Source organism: Leucopleurus acutus (assembly GCF_964270905.1).
Source record: "Leucopleurus acutus genome assembly, chromosome: 4".
In the NCBI taxonomy this organism is placed as follows: domain Eukaryota; kingdom Metazoa; phylum Chordata; class Mammalia; order Artiodactyla; family Delphinidae; genus Leucopleurus; species Leucopleurus acutus.
The window spans coordinates 41,029,092-41,052,870 of NC_139146.1; the positions used below are offsets into that span (position 1 = coordinate 41,029,092).

Consider the following 23,779-nt stretch of genomic DNA (forward strand, 5'->3'; position numbering starts at 1 on the left):
TCACTGACTCAAATTTGAATGTGAAAATGGAACAATATATCTAAGACCAATTATTTAGAGAGATGAAACAGTTTTCACAGGGAGAAATTTTAAAATAGGGGGAAAAAAATTCTTACCACTCAAGTTTTGGGAAACATTTTATAATTTATATATAAAATCTCAGTAAGAAACAATGTAAAATGACAGAAATATCCAACTTACATTAAGAGTTCAAAAAAAAAATCACACACACTGAATGTAAATTTTAATTATAAAACAAGAATATGAACAAAACATTTTAAAACAATCTCAATTATTTGGCAACTCATCACATCATTGCTAGAGGCAAATTTGATCTTAAGAAAAGCTTAATCTTATGAAAAACTTAAGTTGGACAGTTTGCTCATATGATAGTTAAAACATGTTTAAAAAAGAATCTGGCAATAAAGCCAGTTTCTATCTTAAAATAACTGTGTATAAAATAACATATAATCCTGAAGCTCGATAAACAGGAGTGACTTTAATCTTCAATGCATTTCTCTTCACTGAAAAAGACATTATGGAAAGAACATGGGGCAGCACAGAGAGGAATGGACACCGACACAGGGGTTTATGCTGCAGGTAACAGATGTAATTTTACTTGAACCGGAAACTCCTACGTCAGTGGGGCTGGTAGTAAAGTCAGAGATGCGAGTATAATCTAGAAACAAGTTACATTCTTAAAAACAGAATCACAACTGTGAACAGAAAAGCAATGGAGACCCCTTCTTGAGCTAAACTACTTTACTCATACATGCGAGAAGAGTCTGTATTTCCTGCCGGATGAATTTCAGATAGTTACAGGGCAGGCAGAGTCCTAAAACATCTCTACTAATGACTGCATAGCATTTAAAACCCTTTTTTTATTAAAAAAAATAAAATAAAATAAACAGATATATAGTAAAGTTCACAGATAAGTTTTCTCTGTAAAATAAATAAAGTGTTCATTGATTAGCATCATACATACAGTAAAATACAACCTGTTTTTACATGTTTATATACTGTACACAGATTACCAATTGGCAGCCTGGTGTCTGATGGGCTGGAAGGGTTTGCGTGAGTGATGTGTCACATCGGGAAATCCCAATTTCAAATGTTAAAATATATAACTACTTTGTTTTGAGTTCAGGTACAAAGTAAACTTATTTTTCTTTATCTGAAATAAATGTACATAATACTTCTATGAACAATAGTTTATAAAGCTGTTTAAAACATAACAAGAAAAAGCTTGCACCTAGGAACTTGGAGCACATGCACGGCCTTCCCCTGGTTAAAAACAACAGCCTGTGGCCCTGAGGCTTGTCCCTCTTCTCTCTACCGTGTCCCCTTGTGGACCAGCCAGGGGTGGCCGCAGTCAGATTACCGCTTTGCCTTCTTCACCGGGGTCTCCTCCACCCTCTGCTGGCCTCTGGTGCGTGCCCCGGGAGGGCTGGCTTCTCTCTTACGTTTGGTAGGAGGGGAGAGCTGTGCCTTTGATCTGCAGTAAACAAAAGTCAAGGCCGTGGTAAGACTTAGAAAGAGCTGCTTCAAATAATTTGGGAGTTCTTCAAAAATTGGAAGATTTTTGACATTGAGAGCCAAGAAGAGAAAACCTGGATAAGGTCCACACAGGACAAGGAGACTCTAGAAGAGCCTATGCTGACTGGTTACTTGCTGACAGCCTCACATCCTAACAGAGCACGGGTGGGGGAGTTTGGAAGCCTGTACTCTGCTTCCGGTTCTGTCCTACTCTGGATGTGGACCTTGGTCAAGACCACTTTCTTCTCTAGGCCCTAGTTCTTCTATCTATACAATAAAGAAACCAACGGCCAGTCCCATGTTGAAACAACTGGTGAGAACACAGCGGGATGGCAGCCTCCATCTGAGCACGCGCACAACCGTGTCTCACAGGACGTTACCACAGAGGACAGCTGGCAGTGTTAGAAAAGGCATGGGAACCTGAGAAGAGTTTCCTACCCAGTCTCCCTGCCAGCAGCCTAGCCCTGCTCTCCATTCTGCCATTAGACTGATTTGTCGGAAACTTCAGTTAATCATGTCAATATCACCGTCTTATCTCTTCTCTAGGATCTCTGATACTTTCAGCACAAAGTCATCCAGAACGCAATACACAAAGTCCTTTACCATTTGCCCTCAACTGCTGCACCATTCTGGACTACAGTCCTGCCAAAGTAGCCCCATTCCCAAACACAAAGTGTTCTCTGACATGTTCATATTTTGGCATGTGATTTTTTTTTGGAACAACGCCACACCTCCTATCTGGCAAACCTCATTTTGAAGCCCCAGTTCAAAAGCAACTCCTTCTGGGAAGCCTTCCTCATCACAGAGCAAGCTGCCCTTCGGAAACCCCACAGCACTTTCCGTTGTTAATTTATCCACTGGAGTTTTTCAAATTGCAGGCTAGAGCCATTATTTTAAAACAATGTATTAATAGAACACAATAGACCATTGATATCACTTCTATTCAGTTTGGCTCATGAAAATTTTGTTTCAGTGACAGCGACAATATTGCAGAATACATTCTTAACATGAGCTGCTTACTGTCAAAAAAGTTTGAAAGTCAGGTACACATACGTCCCTCCATTAGACAGGATGTTTCTCCAGGGCAGCTGCTGAGGTTATTCCTTTTCCTCTCTCCAGTGCCTAGTACAAAGCCCGACATGTGTGAGCGAGCAGTAAATGTTATATCAGTGAAGACACTTGGAAAATAAAACTGCAGGAGATGGGACTCTACTGATGTGAAGACATGTTTTACTTATTGTTCCTTTGACAGCACAAGTAAATAAGCTCAAATCGAGTCAAATATTGTTGTATATGATGTAGTTTCAGCATGTTATCTATGTATGTGTTGAGAACAGCTAAAAACGAGTGGTTGTCAATATCCCATTTCAAACCATGACCAGGGAAAGCCATCAGCCACTAAGTGCGCAGCTATTTACCTAGGAGTGGGCGTGTGCCAGCACTGTGCTGGATGCCATACCGCAAAGAACAGAAGCTTTGCGCAGGGGCTTCCGTCTAGCTGTGTGAGCTTAGCTAGGTCACCTGACAGACCCTTTCTTTCCACTCAGAGGGTGGCCTATGACCAGCAGCACTGGCAGCACCTGGGAGCTTGTGAGAAATGCAGACCATCAGGTCCTGCCCCAGACCTACAGAATCAGAGTCTGCATCTCAGCAAGAGACTCTGTGATTGGCCTGCACATTCATGTTTGAGAAATAATAAACCAGACCTTTCTAAGATTCTTCTCATATATAAAATAAGGATAAATACCACATTTTACTTAATGAGGATTAATGGGAGAATATATGTGAAAGGTGCCCGGCACTTCAGTTTGCTTCGCTTTCTATAACACGGGGATAACAATGCATACATACAAGTATGCTAGGAAGATCAAGTGTGATAAGAGACATCAAAACAGCTTTTATACAATGTGAAGTCTTTTATTTTTTGATGCTATAATGTACAGAAGGTAAGGCAAGTCCCTGACCTCAAGGAAGAAGCTTATGGACCAGATAGGAAAACAAAACTAACACAGTTAAAGCAATGGTATATGCCACTGTCAACTGCACAGCCCCAATTAGAAGGGCAACAGGAAGGAGGTGAGGATGAGCTGAACAGGCAGGGCGGCATCCTGAAGGGGGTGGGTGTACAGGATGGAAGGACCTGGCTGACTGGGGGCTGGTGGTGAGGGCGCTCCTCAAGAAAGAGCCAGCACAAGCAGAGGCAGGGAGCAGGGGTCGGCACAACCTGTGGGAAGCGGGAAGATGAACCAGGCCAGGCTGAAGGTGTAAGCCGGCTCGTGGCTATGCTTCAAGGGCTCTCCTGTCACCTCATCGCCTCTCCAGTGCTCTGAGCAAAACAGAAATGACCCCGGGCTGTTACCTCCTGGACCCTGCTGCAATGCTTTAACCAAGCATTCAAGTCTGTGACCACTTGGGGAGAAACAAGCCTTGTCTTTGGTTCTGGGGGGTAGGAGTTGGCAGGTAAGGCTCGCACGTGTCAAGGATAAAGCCTGTGCAGGAGGGCCGTGAGGTGGGGCAGACTGGTGAGGCCACCGAGACTCCTTTTGGCAGCCCTTCCTACTCTGTTTGGAGTAGATTTCATTTGGAAAACAAATGATTCCCAAAGGTTATTTGGCAAGACAAGAATCTTAAACTTAGGGAGAAAGCATCACTGCACCCACCAAAACCAATCTCAGGGGTTTAAAAGTGACTTGAACGTCAGCAGGGACTTACCTTCCTAGTTGGGGAGATTTACTAACTTTTTCACTGGTAGATAATTTCTCTTTTGCTAATTTTTGGTGATTTCTAAGGGAAATTTTCTGGGCTGCCAAGTTTGGATGTTGCATGTGTAGATGGCTCGCTATGATGTTTTCTGAAACAGATTATAGAAACACTGGGCAAATGGCAGCACTGAACACTCCAGTCCCTGGGACTCCAGAAAGGACGAGGCTCCTCATGGGCAAGTCAGAGAATGGGGACTAAAAGTAGGAAAATGGCTGGTTTTCTGGACCGCTGTTGGTAAGCAGGTCTTCATGTCACCTGAGACTAACTCTGCTTATATGACTCTAGCTTTGCTTTCACTGTGTGGGACAGTATATCGTGATTTAGAGAAAGATAAATCTGTGATAAACAGAAAATATATTGGCTGATGATATAAGATCCCAAAGTGCTCACCAGAGTAGAATAAGGGGCCAAGATCGATGGAAGTACAGTTCACAAAGCTGAATGTTAAGGCCCTGGAACCGGGTCCAAGCAGTCGCCTGCACAAGCATCAGGTGAGAGAAGAAATGCCCCATGAGGAAAAAGAACGTGCTGAGTTGGTGTGCAGCCCAGGCAGAGGGAGCCCAGTGAGTTGGATGCATGTTGAAGCACAGTCTAGAAAATAAGGTGGACAGGCCTCTTCTAGATTCATCAGCGCACACTTGGTGTAAACATTTGCTTCTTAAAAGAGAATACAGATAAACTGAGGAGAACAAACAGGATGATGAGGGGGCTCAAAACAAGAGAAGACCTAGAAGCCACCCTCCAGTGTTTAAGGGAAAGTTGTACAGGCTCCAAAGGTAGAAGCTATGGGGAGGCCAGCATCCATTGAACACAAGAGAATGCCATGAGGAGGTGGCTTTCCTGTCCTGAGGTAACACGCAGAAGCAGAAATACCTTTTCAGAGGAGCTGTGGGCAGCATGATCGAGGTACTGATGGGTTTGCAGTATGGACCCACTGAGACCCCATGTGACCCTGAGAATCTGTGGGATTATAAAGATGCCAGAGCCCTGGAACCAATCAACCAATGCCAAGGAATCTAAAGTGAAAAAAATCCATTTGTAAGTCACAAGCTCCTAAAGTGCATTAAGGAGAAGCATTGATAATCTGGGTGATTATAGAACTGTAAGTCAAATACGATTTATTTTTGAAGAATAAATTTTAAAGGGAAAATCTGTTCGCTACTTTTAGACACTCACTTGAAGATGCCTAGAAGGCCTGTGGAACTTTCTGAGTTGGGCTCGACTATACTGGATGATCTTTCCACGAGTGTAAAAGAGGGAGGGGTGTCTGTACCCAAACGCACCCTCTCAATCAGCAGATATCTTAATTCTGTGATTCCTATTTATCTGAGCTGCCCCACCTAAGAAACAACCATGAGACACCTCACCTTCAGCCCTGTGAGCTCGTAAAGTCTTCTGGCTCTAAAATCTCATTCTTTGAGAAACTAAACCACATCACGAATGCCTAATAATGTACAGGTTTAGAGGAATTAGAAATAGGCTCATTTTAAGTCTTTATGTAAACATAACACATTATTACTATTATACTACAGTGGCAGATGTTAATAAGTGATACTCTTGAAATAAATATTCCTGAAATCTTGGATAATGAAATTATAGATGATGATACCAAGATTAACAGCTTGTGAATCACATTAAAAATGGAAAATATTCATGCTTCAGAAAAAGTTATAAAACTGTAAGGTGATGCAACACTTCTCAAAATGGGCTGTGGGGAAAGGAATACTGATTGATGTTAAAAGGTATAATAACAGGGGCTGGGGGGCAAAGTATAACTGACAAAGTTAAAGAGGTTTCTTTCCTTTAGGACCATGACAAGCCCTTAATATGGTAATGTACACTACGGCTTAAGAAGGAGAGAAAATTCAGAGGCATTCCCCAAACTCACTTGACCATGGTCCTCTTTTCTCCAGAGGCTCTGGCTATACTAGGGTTTGGGAGAACGTACTATGGGAAACATATGAAATTGCCAGTTATGTAAGTGGAAAATGGTGGCCATCCTGGCGATTTCACGTGATGGACCTGTTACACAGCACTGTGAGGTGCATCTTGCAACGGGTATGGGCTCATGATTTCTCTTTCTCACTGCAGCTAAGCACGCTGCACACAGAGACTGTGTTGTATGTATCTGTGTTTCCACCCACAGTGCTTAGCACTGCATCTGAGACATCTACTCATCCTTGATAAATATTTATGAAGGAACTAAATAGGTTGCACCAAACAGGTATCTAAAGCCTGGAAAAGATTCCAAAGTGATCCTCAAAAATGGTTTAAGAGGGAAAATAGCCTCTCCCAGAGGAACTGAAATGTCAGAGGGCTGGGAGCATGTGCTCTCTGCTGAGGATAAAACGAAAGGAAAGAGCTCACACTGTGGCACAAGTGAGTCAAAGACAAGAGAATCCCATGAAACCCACAGCTATTTCCTGATGGAGAAGCTGGGGAAGGTTTCCTTTGTCCCCTGTTACCTCTGAGCCTCTGATCTGGTACTGGATCTTGTGGTGGCTCCTGTGGGCTCATCCTCTTCCTCTTCTTCCTCTTCCTCATCAGACTCCTGGTCTTTCTTGTCCTCAGTTGCTTCAGAAGCTGATTTCTGGCGTTTTCTTTCTGGCTCTGAGGATTCTGTTCAGACAGAAGGGTAACACCTGGATTGTACAATTCCCAAAGACATTTCCAAAGGACAGATATTAGGGCCTTGGAGGCAGAAGAAGTGGTTTTCCACTTCCTTTTTGTTTCAGCACTTGCAATTTACAACTGTTTAACTTAATCTCTGGGATAGTTTACTTAGGCAGTTCACAGCCAGCATTTGCAAAAAATTCACATGTACTCAGAAAAGCACCTGGGATGTACCATTTCTGACACAGGATTAGAGCCATTTCACACATATTTATGTAGTATTAATACTAGCTGCACCCCCTGGATTTTTCCTCATCCAAAGAAAAACTCTTAAAAGGTGATTCTGAAATGATAAGACTCTGTAATTAAGACTCTGCAAGGAACATACCAGCATCATCTGATAGAGTGAGCGAACGCTTGGGCTTTCTTCCTCTCCGACGCACATTTGCTACAGATTTTTCTTCACTGTCATCCTAGAAGCAATAAAATTAAAGTTGAAATGGTGGTCACTTGAGCATTTACTAAGTTTATTTCTAAAGGACATGTCTTGGTAAGAAAATTAACACTTACATTGCTTCCACTTCGTTCTTGTAGGTTAGGTGTTTCTTTATTGGACTCATCTTTAAGAAAAGGAAGATCTCTGCATTAATATTTTAATTAGTGTCAAATTAAATTTCAACAGTTTGGCTTGCTGTCTGTGAATGTACCAGTGCTAATTAAGGTATTCTTACGCGATTTATCATTGTTTTTGTATCAGCCAAGCAAACGTTGAGGTGGAATACCTAAGCAAAAAAGCACGTCGGAATGAAAGTCAGGATACCAAAGTTTGCATTTCAGATCTGTCATGAATAAGCTATGTGATCTAGGCAAATTACTTAAATTCCCTCAGCCTCAGTTTTTTCATCTGTGAGATGAGGATTTGGGTTAGATTGCCTTCATGGTTTCTCTCTTTCAGCTCAAATGCTCTGAACCTGGAAAGTGAGGAGGAATGGGACATCTAGGGAGCCCCCAAGAAACAGCAGGAACTGCAGGTCAGGATTCCAGACTTTACTCAAATTGTAATGGAGCTCTATAAATAGTACAGCCCTCATTTGATAGGAAAATGAGGCTTGAGTAACTTAATTATTTGTTCAGAGTCACATAACTAGCAGGTGGGGGGGGAGTTGGAATTCTTATGACTCCATATACTTATACCATGGTACCTAGAAAAGTACATTTTATAAGCCTATTTTAGGTTGTGAATACCTATTCTTTATGTATTTGCTTTCTGTAGATGTTATCATTTTCTGAGAATGTATCTTGGTAAGAAAAATGAAGTTTAGTTCAATGCACTATTTGAAGCTAAGATTATGAGGATGCTGATTAGACACTCAACAACCCAAAAGTGGACTTATTAGTGATGAAGACTGCGTAGCTGCCTTTTCACTAAACTAACGTAGGTAGAAGAGTTAAAAGCCAAGAAAAAGGCTCACAAAGAAGAATCCAGTCTTTAACTGGTCATCATTACCCAGATTCAGAAAACTACTGCCCAACGACAATACTAAAACATAATTGCATAGCTTACAATAGTCTTTAAAGGGCATTTGAGTTCTAAAGATTTCTTGTTGTATGGATATAAAATATTATAAAATTATGAATAAAAGATGGTTAAAAACAAAACATAAGCAAAACCTCCTTTTGTTAAAAAAAATAAACAAAACTTAATTTTCAAAGAGGCAAGAAAAAGATGATCATAAGATCCCACACATAGTTAAATGTGGAAAAAAATTTTAAATTACACATTTGCTTTTACCTTGCTAATCAAAATATGTACTTTCCTGATATGACCATGCTATTTATTTGGTCCAAAATACTTGTCATATTCTTTTTTTATTTTGCCTGTGTCAGCACTTTCAAACCCATCAATGGCTATTTTTTGCTTTTATGTATCAAAAAATTTAAACCATGAAATTAATACATACACATAGTAAAGATTCTGGAAAATGCAGGCAACAGTAAAAACACGAAATGTTCCTACTATCTCACCAGCCAGAGCTAATCATTATCAACATTTTGGAATATTTTTTCTCCTTGGAATGAGGACAAAAGCACTTCATTGAAACAATTTTATCTCTTGCATCCTAGTTCTGGAAGCTGCACAGGCTCCTTTCAAAATTCTTCTTCTGAAAACAATAGGCTCTTGGGCTGAATTCCTGTCTTCCTGATAAGAGTTCCCAGTCCCAGGTTGATCTATTTCTCCCTAAAACATGTCCATGAAAGTATGGTTTGGACACAGCAGTGCCTTCCCTCTTTTGCTCCGTGTTGCCCTCCCCCTCCTCTCTGAAGACTTCCCAGACTAACAAAACTGAGAATGCCTCAGATCACAGGAAAAGCCACTAGCTAGAGTCTCTCATGGCTACAAGGACAGCCGCTTTTACCAAGGAAGCCACCCACTTCATTGGAAAACAATGAAATTCTAAAACCTTCCCCGACAGCCAGGCTTCCCCACCCCTTCCTTAAATCATACACAGAGCAATGCTTTTACGTACATACCTGTTTGCATTACTTTCTGTTTGCTGCCAGGTGGAGACTGTTCTACCTAAATTTAATCAAAGAAAAAAACTGAAGTCAGCAGTTTGTTATCATCCCATAGAAAGTCAATCAACAATGTAAAGAAGGTACAGGAGGACCTCTGTTTATTATGTGGGCAGAATATCTGGAACCTACTTCCTGCAGTTGATTAAACATACCAAGCAAATATGGATGCCTATGATTCTGAACACACAGGTCTTTCCACAAGGAGGATTAGGGCTGCCACAAGCCTCTTTCCCAGCCACTGTGCTGCTACGCCGGGGGAGGCAAGCAATGGAGGGACACACATGGCCCGCTGTTAATATTCCCCAACCCGGCCCAGCAAACCATCTTATGTGTTGGTAAATGCATTCACACTCTTACATGTGGCTCTTTGGTTCTGTTGTCTTATAAGAATTCTAGTAAGATAATTAATGCAGATATTGTTACACTACTTTATATCCAAGGAAATGGGAGTCTCGAGAGGGTCGCATGACTGGTCCAGTATCACAGATCTGGGAGTAAGTGGCAGAGCTGAGGCTTGAATCCCATTTGCTTTTGTTAGGTCAGTGGACATGTCTGTCCTCTTAATAATGTTATCATTGAAACTCATGCAATGACGTCTTGGTACAATGATTTTGTTGGGTATACACTTCAGGGTCAAAGATAAAGAATATTAAAAAACATAAAGTATTACTGCCAATTCTCCTGCATCAAAATTGGTGTACATTCTACTATAAAAGGGCCTCCATAAAAAGTAGTAAGATAGACACTTTGGAGGTTTCCATAAAGAAGCCGTTATCTAAAAATCATATAAAACAGCTATTTTCTATATTTTAATCAAGGATGACAAGAAGATAAGTCCCTAGATAATTTATATAACTGAACTGACAGGTGAGGATAGAGTCAGAGTGAATTACAATTAATATAATTATATTTATATGATGCTATTAGTAATCATAATATTATCTGAATGGTTATTTGATGTTTTATTTAAGAAAATCTCTTAAAGCTTTTCAAATACTTTTTAGAAAAGACAGTTGAAAATGCTAATATTGCAGTATACTCTTTCCAGGTCAAGAGCAGATATTTGAAGAATTCTCATCTTTTGCAATTACTTACAGTGACAATGACAGCATCTGTTTTGCAGTCATCTTCTAAAAAATAAAAATCTCACTTAGAAAATCAGTTTGAAAATTTCTTTTGTGTGAACTGAAAACACACCAAATACCTACTTGTTTTTAATGATGTTTCTACAGGGTGTTTACGAGGTCTTCCTCTTTTCCTTTTAATAATTACTGGCTGATCTTCCTAAGGGGAAAAGGAAAAAAAAGCAATACAAAGTTTTATCCTCTATTATACAAATAGTTTGCTTTCTCAAAATGGGACTTAGAGTTCCCTCCTAAGAGGTCTCAAATCCCAGCTTTGTCTCTTAAAAAATATGTGACCTTAGGCTTAGTGCTTCATTTCTCTCAGTACAGTCCCCTCACTTGACAAACAATGCTGACTGAGTATGAATTCACAGAGTCCTGAGGATTATGAGATAATGAGATAATGGAAGTAAGCGCTCAGTGTCAGCTTTTACTTCTGTAATAAATATGTATGTCCACTTAAATGTGGATTTGGTCCTAGTCACTTGTGACCAAATGGGATCCCTTATAAAAAATAAAGGAGGCCACTGAAAACAAACAGAACTATTAAAAAGCTGTGTCAACAAACAATAAATGCTGGAGACGGTGTGGAGAAAAGGGAACCCTCCTGCACTGTTGGTGGGAATGTAAATTCATACAGCCACTATGGAGAACAGTATGGAGGTTCCTTAAGAAACTAAAAATAGAACTAGCATACGACCCAGCAATCCCACTACTGGGCATATACCCTGAGAAAACCATAATTCAAAAAGAGTCATGTACCACAATGTTCACTGCAGCACTATTTACAATAGCCAGAACATGGAAGCAACCTAAGTGTCCATCGACAGATGAATGGATAAAGAAGATGTGGCACATATATACAATGGAATACTACTCGGCCATGAAAAGAAATGAAATTGAGTTATTTGTGGTGAGGTGGATGGACCTAGAGTCTGTCATACAGAGTGAAGTAAGTCAGAAAGAGAAAAACAAATACCGTATGCGGACACATATATATGGAATCTAAAAAAAAAAGGTTCTGATGACCCTAGGGGCAGAACACGAATAAAGACGCAGAGGTAGAGAATGGACTTGAGGACATGGGGAGGGGGAAGGGTAAGCTGGGACAAAGTGAGAGAGTGGTATGGACATATATACACTACCAAATGTAAAATAGATAGCTAGTGGGAAGCAGCCGCATAGCACAGGGAGATCAGCTCAGTGCTTTGTGACCACCTAGAGGAATGGGATAGGGAGGGTGGGAGGGAGATGCAAGAGGGAGGGGATATGGGGATATATGTAACCATACAGCTGATTCACTTTATTATACAGCAGAAACTAACACACTATTGTAAAGCAATTATACTCCAATAAAAATGTTAAAAAAAAGCTGTATCAAGACTGGCAAACTTGGCAATGGTTATGTAGAAGATCTGGCTGGTGTACAAGTTGTTTCCCTTGACTTATGGACCTCCGTCTCAGGTCACTGTGATTCTGTGTCCCCCTGGGCTCTCTGCAAATCCGAAGGGGCCTGGAGTGAGCAGGGATGGAGGTCTGCCTCTCCTGCAGCCTCCCAGGAATCCCTGACCTCACCTTGTCAAACTGGGTCCCATCTGGCACTTGCTGCAGGCCTTCCGCACATCCTGATGCTGCTGCTCCCATTTCGTTCTGCTGGACTCCAGGGCTCAGCAGCTCCCTGTTCTCTGACCTGAGCTGGTGCCTGGCTTGGCCGTGCTAAGCCTCTGGGTCAGGAAGTGACATGGACACTGAGGTACAGATCTGGGCTGATCCCATGTGGCTGACAGAAGTAGGTCTCATACAAATGTTTGGATAAAATTAAGATATAGGGAACAAAATGAATCAAAATGACACTGATGAAGTGCACTGCATGAAATGCTGTCCTAGTGCACTAAAAAAAAAAGAACTACTTCAAAAGCATTTAAGAAGAACTTTGGGTAAGAGCATTGAATGTATTTTATTTGTTTGTAGTACTTAAATAAATCTGAACAAATAAATATAAAAAATATTTCTCACCTCCTGAGATTTTATGTTGTCATCATCATTCTGCTCTGTCTTTTCGCCAGCGGCTTCACTGCTGCTGTATTCATCTGAAGAAAGAGCAGAGCTCGTTCACTGCTGGGGACTACACTCAGCCTCAGCGCCAGGACACCTACCAAGGTGACCTATGTCGTCCCCGTCACACATGCACACAGACTCCATTCTCAGGTGGACACACCAAAGTTAATAAGCCAGAGTCTGGTTAACCGATAAGAAGCACACTTTGGGTAAAACAGGAGCCAGATTAAAAATGATCCCCAAGCGCTGCTGATACTCAGCGCGACGTACTGTGTTATAACGGGAAGGCAGATCAGCAAACTGCAGTTACAGTTGGTGAAGCCTGGTGAGAGATATGCTGACTGCTTTGAAGGATTAGTCTCCTCTTAAAACAATTTATCTAAGTAGATGTATTACTCACCTTTTTCTTCCATGGCCCTTGAAGCAGTGTTGTTTGTCTTAGAACTTGTTTTAGGTAACTCTTCCAAATCTCCAGAGTTCTCTTCCTATGGAGAAGTTGAACAAGACAAGAAGCTTCTTTTTCTTACTTATTTCAACAATAATTTCCTAGCAATCTTTTAGATATTTGTGGGAATTTTCCTTAAAAAGTAACAATTTTGCTGCTTGGGAGACTACACAAAAAGATACAAAATCCGAAGGCAGAAAAGCAAGAGATAAGGCTATAAAGCAACAAGGCCATTTTTTTTCCCCCTGCAAAATGGAAATTGCTCTCCTCCCTCACCCTGGACTTTTCAAGAGAAACTCCAAAGAAAGAACTGAAAGGAATTTACAACAGATTTTTTTTTTTTTTTTCTTTGCTGGTGGAGGCGAGGGGCTGGGGGAAAGGAATAAAGCAGAAGATGCCAAAGAGAACTTCTGGGTATCCAGCTGGGCTGATTTAGAGCAATGATTTCTCAATGGTTAAATTATTTGCCCTTAGTTGCAAAGAAGTTTTGAGCATGAAATACCAAACTGTTTATACTATGATACTAATATAATGTGTAAATAAAAATATACAAGTTAAATTTAAAATCAGAATACTGTTTTATATTGAGAATATTACCTGTATATGTGATTTTTAAATGAAAATAATTAAGTCAGAGTATATTTAAATTTAACATTAAAAACCTTACACAAAGTTGAAGGGAAAATAAAAGGATACCCTTTAATCTGTTTCTTTCCAAATTCAGGAGTACTGTCTCAAGATTTTTGTTCTGGATAGGGCAGGGGCAGTGATGGGCTTTTTAAAACCCAGTATCTTTCCTTGGCCACAACCAACTGAAATTCATGACAATATGTGACTTTACCTCTTCGGCTGTTAAAATTCTTTTACTACTTTTTATTTAGTTTATCAGTTATTGGGAGGAAAAGAGACTATAAACTGGTTTTAGTGAGCTGGAAGTCAGCTGCATATACTTATAAGGTGACTTAAATACTTTTGGAACAAGTTGGAAAAACAATAGATTAGGGAAAGAGAGAGAACAAGAAGATGGGGGTGGACTGGAATAGACACTGAGAAGTACTGAGTCTCGGAAGTGGGAGAAAACCCAAGAAGAGGTTATCTACCAGGAAATGGAGAAATCTGGGCCTAGAACAAAAGACAGGGTAAGAGCAGAAATGAAAATTTGTGAGCCGCTTCCCTGAGTCACAAGGTAAAAATAAGATCATAGTAAAAAAGAGGCAATGAGGGAGGGCCCATCCTTGGACTACCTATATTTTAGGGGCTGGAGTTATGGTAAAGAGAAAGCCAAATATTAAAATTTTTAAACAGTATGTATCACCGTATTTCACTGTTCTCATGTTAAGTATATCTGTAATAAAGCATATTACACTTGGGAAGAAAGGACCTGGAAACCTAAGGAAGTCAATAATATGAACAAAAACCTAAGCAATGATTATATCTAAACTGTGATATTAATACGATCTTGCAGTTTAAGATTATAAAGTGCAACATTTGTTTTTTCCCTTTGAGAGAGCCTAAAAAATATACACCTTTTATTTTTAGAGATACATAAAGTAAAAGGGATATTAGAACTATATATATAATATATACACACACACACACACATATATATAATACAAAATAAGTATACACAGTGATGTAATTAGGTTACCCCTAAAACTTAAAATTAATATGCGGAAAAAGTACCTTTGTATCTTGTGGCTCAGTTTCAGAGCATTGCCTCTGTCCTGTTTCTATTATGGAATCCAGGACATCTGGATTATCATCTGTAAATCAGTTTGCACAGAATCACAAAGGAATAAAAGCCAAATGAAAAAATGAAATGCATAGTTCTATTTTAAAAAAATGACAGTTTGAGACCTCTTTCTTAGGCATTTATGATGTCATGTGACTTGAGCACTGAACACTGGCCTTGGCCCTAGCAAAACCAAAAAAATAAAAATAAAAAAATCTACAAATGCTCAAATGGCACCAACAAAGCAGGAGGTTCTGTGGAGAAGGCTTAGGACATAGCGTTTCCAGAGACTCTTTTATTCTTGGCTGAGCTGTGTGGCTGTGGTTCCCCAACCAGGGATTGAACCCAGGCCACGGCAGTGAAAGTGCCAAGTCCTAACCACTGGACCTCCAGGGAATCTCTGTCCACAGACACTTTTAACTTCCTGAACAGGTTAGCACCTAAGAGGTATGGCTTAGCAATTAAGACCATGCTCTTGGGAATGAGATTTACTTGATGGCACCTGGCTGGGGCCCAGGCCCAGGTTACAGAGGAAGCCTGGGTTTTTGTGATTTCCAGGGGTTGGGTCTTCTGCAGGGAATAATCTAGTTTCTAGATCAAGTCCAGAAAAGACCCTGGAGGTGTCAAGCTGGTCTGGAAACACACTAGAGTTAAGAATTGTAAACAATTACTACCCTCAAGAATTTTCTATGTTACCGGCCCATTATTTTGGATGTGAAAATAATATGATTTTCAAAGATGTCTAAAACAGGAACACATATATTCTAGATACCCAGTTCATCTTCTGAAGAGAGATACTGCTTCTTACTTTTTCTTTTAGGCATGTGCCTTTCTTCCTCTTCAACCTAGAATTAAGAGTGACTATATTAAAGACAGTAGAATTTGGATCCAAATCTACTTAAAGAGGGGCACATTGTATTAGTTTCTAGCCCTTGGAATAAATTTTTTAAAAATCTAGAATATTGCTTCTGGCATCTAGATTTGGATTAGACTCATTTTGTAAGCTTGAGGTTTTTTTTTTTTTTAAGATTTTAATATAAGTCCGTACAAAATATCCATATCTATTTTTGGTTACATACTGTATTTCAACAATTCTAAAATACGTTAAAAAAAATTCTCATTTTACCATCTCTGAAGTCAAACTATGTCTTACAATTGATGGCATGTCATAAATTAATTGGCAACATTTTTCTCCCGTCTTGGTGGCCTATTAAAGGGCTGATGAATGGCAGTATATGAAAAAACATCCTTGACTGTACCGTAGGGACATGTCCAAATAATCCTGGGACCTGCCAAATTACCTAAACCTTACAAGAACATAAAGAAGTAACAGTGATATGGAGAACTCTTAATACATACATTTAATTTCTTATACACACAAAGAGGTAAAAGCCTTTATGCACAGGAGAAAGCACTATGCATAAAACATGAAATACTTGAGTTTCTTATGAAAACCCACCTCTTTAGGATTTGTTTCAACACTATGGCTTCTTATGGCTTCTGTGTTGTCTTTTCCACTATTGGATGTCTCTGAGTAATAAATACAAAAGAAAAAAGAAAAAACAAAACCCCACCTTAAGTATTCACTCCAATACTTATTTTAGGGGTGTGTGTGGAAGGGGGAAGGAAAAGAAGAAAGAATACTTTACAAATGACTGTGGTGGGATCCTCACAAAAACTATGTCAGTTAAGTTCCATGATTTCCATTTCTAGACTTGAGTAAATGGAGTTGAAGGAGGGAAGAGAATCACTGGAATTTACATGGTAAATTTCAAAGCCATTTATTTCTCCCCCCAGCTCCTGTATCAGCACAGTATGAACAAGTGTCCAAGGGAAACAATAGATCATGCATGGTAGCTCTCTTTGTAATTGGGACAAGTTGCAAAAAACCTCAATGTCCACTAACAAAAGAAGCAAAATAGTAACTGTGGTATATTCACACCATGGAATACTAAAGAGCAACTGAAGTAAAGTAACTAGAGTTATACATGTCAACATGACAAAAAAGAGATTGGGATTGGGGAGGGGGGTGTAATAATATGGATTCAAATATATCTGTAACATTTTTTTTTAAAGTTATGAAGCAAATATACTGCATTTTAAGATACGACAAAACTAGGTAATGGATACATGGGTGTTTATAATTATTGCCACTTTACTTTGGTTTGAAATATGGTATAACTTGTTATAAAAATAACTGTATAGGGGATTAAGACCTCTTTCCCCATTCTTGGAATAGGGAATCAACAAAATCAGTAGGAATCAACAAAATTCTACATTTTGTTTTGAGAAGAGAATTATTCCTCTGGGGTTGACAGTCTCTGCAGGTTGCGTGCAATGAGGTCTGACCCCTGGGCGATGAGCCTCATAAATGTGATGTCCCTGATCTGCTACCAAATTGAGACTGCTTGTCAGAAATCAACAGTTAAGTACTTAGCACAGAACCTCTCCTATGATACAAACCACTGGGGTCTATACATTTTGTATCCACGTTGGATAAATCTACTGTGAGATTTCTGGCAAAGTTCTAGTAGCTATTTAAGGCAAGGCACCACTTACAAGCTATGTGGCCTTGAATGAGACACTGGACCACTCCATGCCTCAGTTTCCTCAACTACAGATGTGATGCTGTTAATGCTCATTGTAATGGATCATATAAATTAGATGAGTGAAAATTTACAAACTAATTATAATTAGCACAGGGCATGTCACACAGAAGGCACTCAACAAATGATAATTATAATATTAAAATTAATACTATGAAATACACTAACTTACCTTCTTTGCTTTGAGATTTGCTATGAATTTCATTTGTTTTTGAGCCTGAATTTTCGACCTAAACACGCAACAGAAAAAGTTACTTATGGATAATCTCACACAAATCTTGAATATCTAGAAAATAATCTGGCCGTTTGTGGGAACGCTTAAAGGAACTGGAGTCCGTGTTTTTTTTTTAATAAATTTCACCCACAAGCTCAAGAGCATAGGGCATTTTCCTTTTGAAGAAGTTTCAGTTTAAGAAATTAGCATCCCACTGTGTTTACTCTCCTTGTCTTTAAAATGGTTATGGCAAAAGAGTAAGAAATAAGAGAGAAAAAATTTCCGAATTCTATGAATTCTCTTCCCATCCAACAATCCCTGAAGATTTTCTTTACTAAAAAATGTTGAGGGATTCTGTCATTCTGTCATAAGGTTTCCCCTCTGGGAAATCTTGTCAACTGTACTTTTTTTTTTTTTAACACAGAGAGGAAGTCTTAGAATATCCTACAACATTCTAAATCCTAGCTACAGAATTTCATATTTGGAAAGGGCAGTTGTGCTTAGATGGGAAAAAGCCAGCTGGGGGATTCGGGGAAACAAGGTAGGATGCTGGGGAGCTCTGGAGATTTCAGCCACATTTAGAATCCTTTTAACTCTTGGAGGGTAAACTTGAACAGAACCAAGTGGGGCTTTTCTCTTCCTTTTACTCAGTAGACCGTGTGTGAGCTTCTAGATACAGACTGGGATGTCTCAACAGGGTGAGGTAAGCCCTCTGATGCCATAGTTGTCTGGTAGGAAGCAAAGCTCTTCTGAGTCCTCTAGGGGCACTGGAAAAAATGTAGCTGTCTGTGATTTGCAAGCATTTTACAAAATGTTCACTTCCCTATGCACTAAGAAAGAAAAAAAAAAAAGCAAACAAAAACCCAACTCTTTCAAGCACAGAAGGGATTATGAGAGCCACAGCTGGGAAAAAATATGTATATATAGCAATTATAGTTTAGTATCTTCACAAAAGGTTTCTAAAGACATAAAGTGAACTTTAGTTTTTAAAATAAAGTCGGTTTGGTCTACAGCACCAGGATAATTTAAGACGTCACAGTCCAATTTGCATCCCATTATAGTAATAAAACAAACAGAAAGCTCCTAGCTCTTTGAAGGATTTCATTAGGATTACCAGGGGAGTTCCCTAGTCTGAGGGATCTGGGCCACCTTCTATTTCCTTAGTGCTGTTTCATGACATTGGCCTAAACAGCCACTAGAACACAGTGCAGCTGAATTGAGTGACTCCTTTTTTCTGAGAAAAACAACTAAATTTCCTGACATCAGTGGATATAATTGAACATGGAACTGAAGGTGTCAGTAAGTTGAACTTGAATGGAGAGCACGTCCTGTCTCCTAAAGAAATGCACAGCCAGCCCCTCCCCTAAATGTAATCGCTCTCAAAACCCCAAATCAAAGCAACCCCAACTGATAACAACAAAACTCTAACCATTACAGTGACTTACATTTAGTGATTCCATCACCAACAAAGGCTCCCTCTGTAGTTCAGCTGTTCAAAAATAAAAATGAGAAATAAGGAAACTGAATGTTGTTTCTGAACCACAGAGAAACAAATTTAGAGCTTTTTAGTTAAGTCGGAATATGTCGCTAAGTGGCCTAGCTGCTTTTGTGAAATATACAATCCGTGTTCTGTCAGTACTATCAGAAAAACAATGTTGCCTGCATTTTTACAGTAATGGCAGTGATCCATTAAATCACTATAGTGATGTAGCCATGTCAGTGATCTGAAGCTTAGAAGGACGGTGGAAGGAAGGCCTTTGCTGTAACCGTTAAGCGACAGTGTAACACTGGTTCTTTTAAAAATAATGCCATCAAATGAAAAGTTAGATCCTATCCCTTCAAATGGCAATGGTCTATTTATAGTCTTTGGAAACTTGAAGTACAAGGTCTACTGTTTCTACTCAACAGTGACAGAACACACATTTTTCTTTTAAAAACAACTTCCTTTTACATAAGTAGATCTCTTATTGAACCATACCTAAACACAGTAAAGTAACCTGAAATATAACTGTGGGAACAAAGGACTTCAGAATCCAAAAATGTTACCTTCTTGACAATTAACAAATGGGATATTAATTATTTGTATTATAACACATACATACAAATTTTAATTAATGCATCTGTCCAAGTTTTGGATAGATTAGTCATCGTTAGGGTTTTAACATGTGAGCATGAATGGCTTACCAGGTCTTGGGGTGGTCTTCCAGGACTGCCTGGTACTTTTGCTTATAAGGCTTCTGAGGTCACATACTTTGAAGGCTGCCCTTTCAGATGGTTGTGCCTTGGAAGGTCCCCACCCTGACTGCCCCAGATAGTTCTCGGTGAGGATTTATACACACTGCCTTTCTCTTTGCCTTGTCCACTGAATATACACCTACTCATCCTTCAATATTTGCCTCCAAATTAGGGGGAGTATCAAGTGCTTGAAATGAAAATGCAAAACTTACATATTCTTTGACCTCTCAACTCACTCTTATGAAAACACTTAGGGAAATGCATGGTTACATGCATATGGAAGCTCACTGCAGCTAGTAAAAACTGCAAAATCTGAAGACCACTAAAATATCTAATAACAAATGGGAAAATGCATTACAGACCACTATTAAAACAAATGAAGTTGATCTGTACACAATGACAATGAAGGCTGCCCACAATATATGGCTGAGTTAAAAAAAAAAGATAGAACAATATAATATAATTCAGAGTAAATCTCAGGATTTCAGCCATGAATGACAGCACAAAGATATCTTCCTAAAGACCAAGAATGAGAACGTGATTACTTCTGCTGGGGGCTAAAGCAGAAGATAAGAAATTGGGCCTTTGCAAGCTGTGTCTTTGCTCCTGGATCATGCTTTACCTGAACTTTTCAGTTTTTTGAATGCTATGGACTGGATGTTTCTGTCCCGCTTACATGGAATATATTGCCACCCACCCCATATACTGAAATCCTAACCCCCAATGTGACGGTATTGGAGTTAGGGTCTTTGGGAGGTAATCAGATTTAGATGAAGTCATTTGTAAAGTGGTCCTGACACCAAAGTGTTTGAGAGCCACTGTCCTAATCCTGTCTGACACTGAGGCTCTCCCCTAAAAAATACTTAGTGGACACCAAATACTACTGCACAGAGAGACTGAGAAGAGGCTATGCAAGCGGGAAGTAGCTTCAGTAACTGGGCAACTGCCAGAGCCCAGGAGCCATGAGCGTGAGGTTAAAAGAAGTGGGAACAGGGGCCGGAAACTAGACTTTTGGAAGTGAACTGTGATAGCACCTGAAAGAACAGGGAGGGCCACACTGACACATTTGTGAGCTTGAGCAAGGGTTTGCTCCAAAGCAACTTGTTTGGCCACAATTATTTGGAGACATTGGATTTAAATAATTACCTTACATAATATTAATTGACATAATACTGATACTTCATGAGAAAAAGTATAAGTTAAAAATGAAATAGTAAAGAGTTCCCTCTAACCTATGTTAAAAAGTGAGAGGTAAATCCATATAGCCTGTCGATGTCTTATTACAAGTTAGCTACTAATTTTATGTGGCAATAAAAGATAAAACCACATGCAAGGAAAAAGTAATGTGAACAACCACTAAAAGGAGTTTACCGACTCCACTCAGCTTTCTCCCACTTGGACTTTCTGGTGGTGCTGGAATTTCATTTTTCTCTTCCTCTGATGGCACAAATACCTAAAAAGTCCAAAGCACCATAACAAATAAGTTAAATGAGGTTTTTGAAATAAGAAGGTAAGTTTAATTCACCTCAAGTGAATTAAACAAAACACCCAACATCCTGTGACAATATAAAAGTCTACTTTCAAGTTCGTGAAATTTAAAAATGAATACTGTCAACCTTCAGAAACAAAAAAATAAAATAAAATAAAATATGATAAAACTAATTTCATCCATCAATGGCTCTCCTATTGCTTTAAAGTAAAAGAGTACAACACACAAGGCCTTTCCTGATCTGCCCCACTTCCTCAAGAGGCTCAAGTCTCACCACAGCTCACCCTGAACCACTGCAGTGCCCGCTGTGATAAAAAAACAAAAACAAAAAAAAAACCCCCAAAAGAGATTTTATTCTAAGTATGATGGGAAGCCACTGGAAATTTCAAGCAGAGCAATGACATGACCTAATTTATGTTTTTCAAGATAGCTCTCAGGGCTGTGTGAAGACTAGAGGAGGGACCGGAGAGGAAGAAAGTCCAATGGGGACACTACTGAAGTAGTGGCTTAGATTACGTGGCAGCTATAGAAACAGAAATAGATGGATTCAAGTTATATTTTGGAAATGGACTGAATGTGGGGTGACTGAGGGTGACTCTTGGGTTTCTGGTTTGAGTGGATGGAACTGATGATGGCACTATTAACTGAGGTACTGAGGTTCTTAGCTTTTCCCCTATAGGATGTGACAATAACAAAACTTAAATGTCTTAAGTACAATGAGAAGCTATACTCTGCTTGTATAGCTATACAGAATACAGGAACTATATTCTGCTCAAGTGTACCTATGTCTATATATGGTGAAAAGGTACTTACACCACTGACAGTTCAGCATAACTGAATTACCAGCCATACCTCAGTTTTCAAGTTGGCTTTCAGTCCCAATCCTCCCAAATCATTCAATGGAGACTCTTCAGTGCCTAATGAAATTCAAAGCACTAAATCAACTTAAGAATTTGCTTGCAAAATACATCCTGAATCAAAAGGTAACAGAATGTTGTTATCTAGTATGCCATGCCCTCTTCCTCTGCTGTCAATAGAAAACAGTAAAAAGGAATATATACGAAAATTCTCAGATGAATGGCAAGGGGTCATTTACTCATTTTTGGTGGAGGGGGTGTGTGAAAATGTTTTTTTGCTGTTAAGATGGCTGCCCACAAAGAATGATACAATATTATTTGTGAGGACATCTTATTTCCAAGAATTTTTCTATAGTGATCTACATCAAGTTTGTCCCTAAAAGAAAATATTCTAGGCCACTGTGGTATATTCCCAATAAAGAAGGTGATTTGTGAATAGACTCACTGTACTTGCTTCATGCTGACACAGCAAAGTTGAACATAAAGTTAAAAACTGTGAAGTGGATAAAAAGAGAACAGAATTTTCTCTGCTAGAGACTCAAACCTATCCCTGTCTTGGTCGTTTCTTTCCTTCTCTCTTCTGTCCTGTGACTTCCAGTTTCTCTCACCTGCCCACATGTAAGTCTCCAAAGAAAACCCTTCCTTTCTCCAAGAGGCTGCAAGCTTGCCTTTGCTAAAAGCCCTCCTATTTCTGTTCCTTCAGGGGGAAGAAAAGGGGGGAGGCAGGAGGAATAATAGACTGTAGCAATGGTTGAGTCATAAAAAAACTTCCAGAGTGTTCAATTTACCCTAAGCTAAAAATCAATGGAAAATTTTAAAGTCACTTATTTCAACCCTTGGGACATTTCTTAATGTCTCCTATCTAAGTCCCTATAATGAACAGGACTAAACCTACTGGCCTCAGCCTCTGGAGGCTGCATTTATATGGTATCTAAGGTCTATTCCAGTTGAAAAGTCCAGGATGCTACAATTTATACAATCAGAGTAGAAAGGAAGACAACATCCCTGATCCCTTCAAGTCCAGCCCATGTGCCCCCTCTGAGTTCTCACAGCATTCTGTGGTTAACCCTATTCCAAGCACTTGTCACACTGCAGTGTCACGGCCTATGTACAATACATGGCTAGATTCACAGCTATTTTCCCATCTTGACTATCTTTGAATCCACAGTGGTACCTGGTGTAATGTGTCTGAAGTGGGAGTGTATGAATGACCATGCTTAAAGCTTACACCTTTGAAAGTTACCAACTGTTTCTAACAAGACCAGCACTCTCTGAAATCTACCAGGAAGGAATGCTGTTCCTTTTCAAACAATTCTAAACCAGAAACTAACTCATTTATATGAACAATAAACTCCATTAAAAATAATAATGTGCTCCCTCGAATAGAAGTAGCCAGCTAGACTGAACTGACACATAGTTCAAGTCTGTAAGTCAGATAAGGGTTAGAATGATGCTTGTTTTTGTACTATTATCTCCTTTTTATACAACAGAAAACTGAGGCTCTGAAGTAATTTTTTTTTTCTAAGAGGC

General features: G+C 39.4%; 1 protein-coding gene across 4 annotated transcripts in view; it reads right to left on the bottom strand.

Annotated features, from left to right (window-relative positions):
- Positions 1-311: 311 nt before the first annotated feature.
- Positions 312-23,779, bottom strand: part of BOD1L1 (biorientation of chromosomes in cell division 1 like 1) — a gene marked incomplete at its 5' end in the record, with an annotated part of 55,208 nt that continues 31,740 nt past the window's right edge. The window contains 16 exons of one of the 4 annotated variants that reach the window (XM_082837758.1): positions 312-1,495; positions 6,765-6,918; positions 7,301-7,385; positions 7,483-7,532; positions 9,445-9,490; positions 10,585-10,619; positions 10,698-10,773; positions 12,630-12,703; positions 13,072-13,156; positions 14,800-14,879; positions 15,657-15,693; positions 16,308-16,378; positions 17,627-17,684; positions 19,114-19,157; positions 21,275-21,356; positions 22,245-22,309. In XM_082837758.1, the coding sequence (XP_082693884.1) occupies positions 1,378-1,495; positions 6,765-6,918; positions 7,301-7,385; positions 7,483-7,532; positions 9,445-9,490; positions 10,585-10,619; positions 10,698-10,773; positions 12,630-12,703; positions 13,072-13,156; positions 14,800-14,879; positions 15,657-15,693; positions 16,308-16,378; positions 17,627-17,684; positions 19,114-19,157; positions 21,275-21,356; positions 22,245-22,309 (1,160 nt within the window). In that variant the 3' untranslated portion in view covers positions 312-1,377. Of the gene's footprint in view, positions 1,496-6,764; positions 6,919-7,300; positions 7,386-7,482; positions 7,533-9,444; positions 9,491-10,584; positions 10,620-10,697; positions 10,774-12,629; positions 12,704-13,071; positions 13,157-14,799; positions 14,880-15,620; positions 15,694-16,307; positions 16,379-17,626; positions 17,685-19,042; positions 19,158-21,257; positions 21,357-22,244; positions 22,310-23,779 lie in introns of those variants that run through there. The other 3 variants (XM_082837757.1, XR_014326143.1, XM_082837759.1) reach the window with 3 other exon arrangements.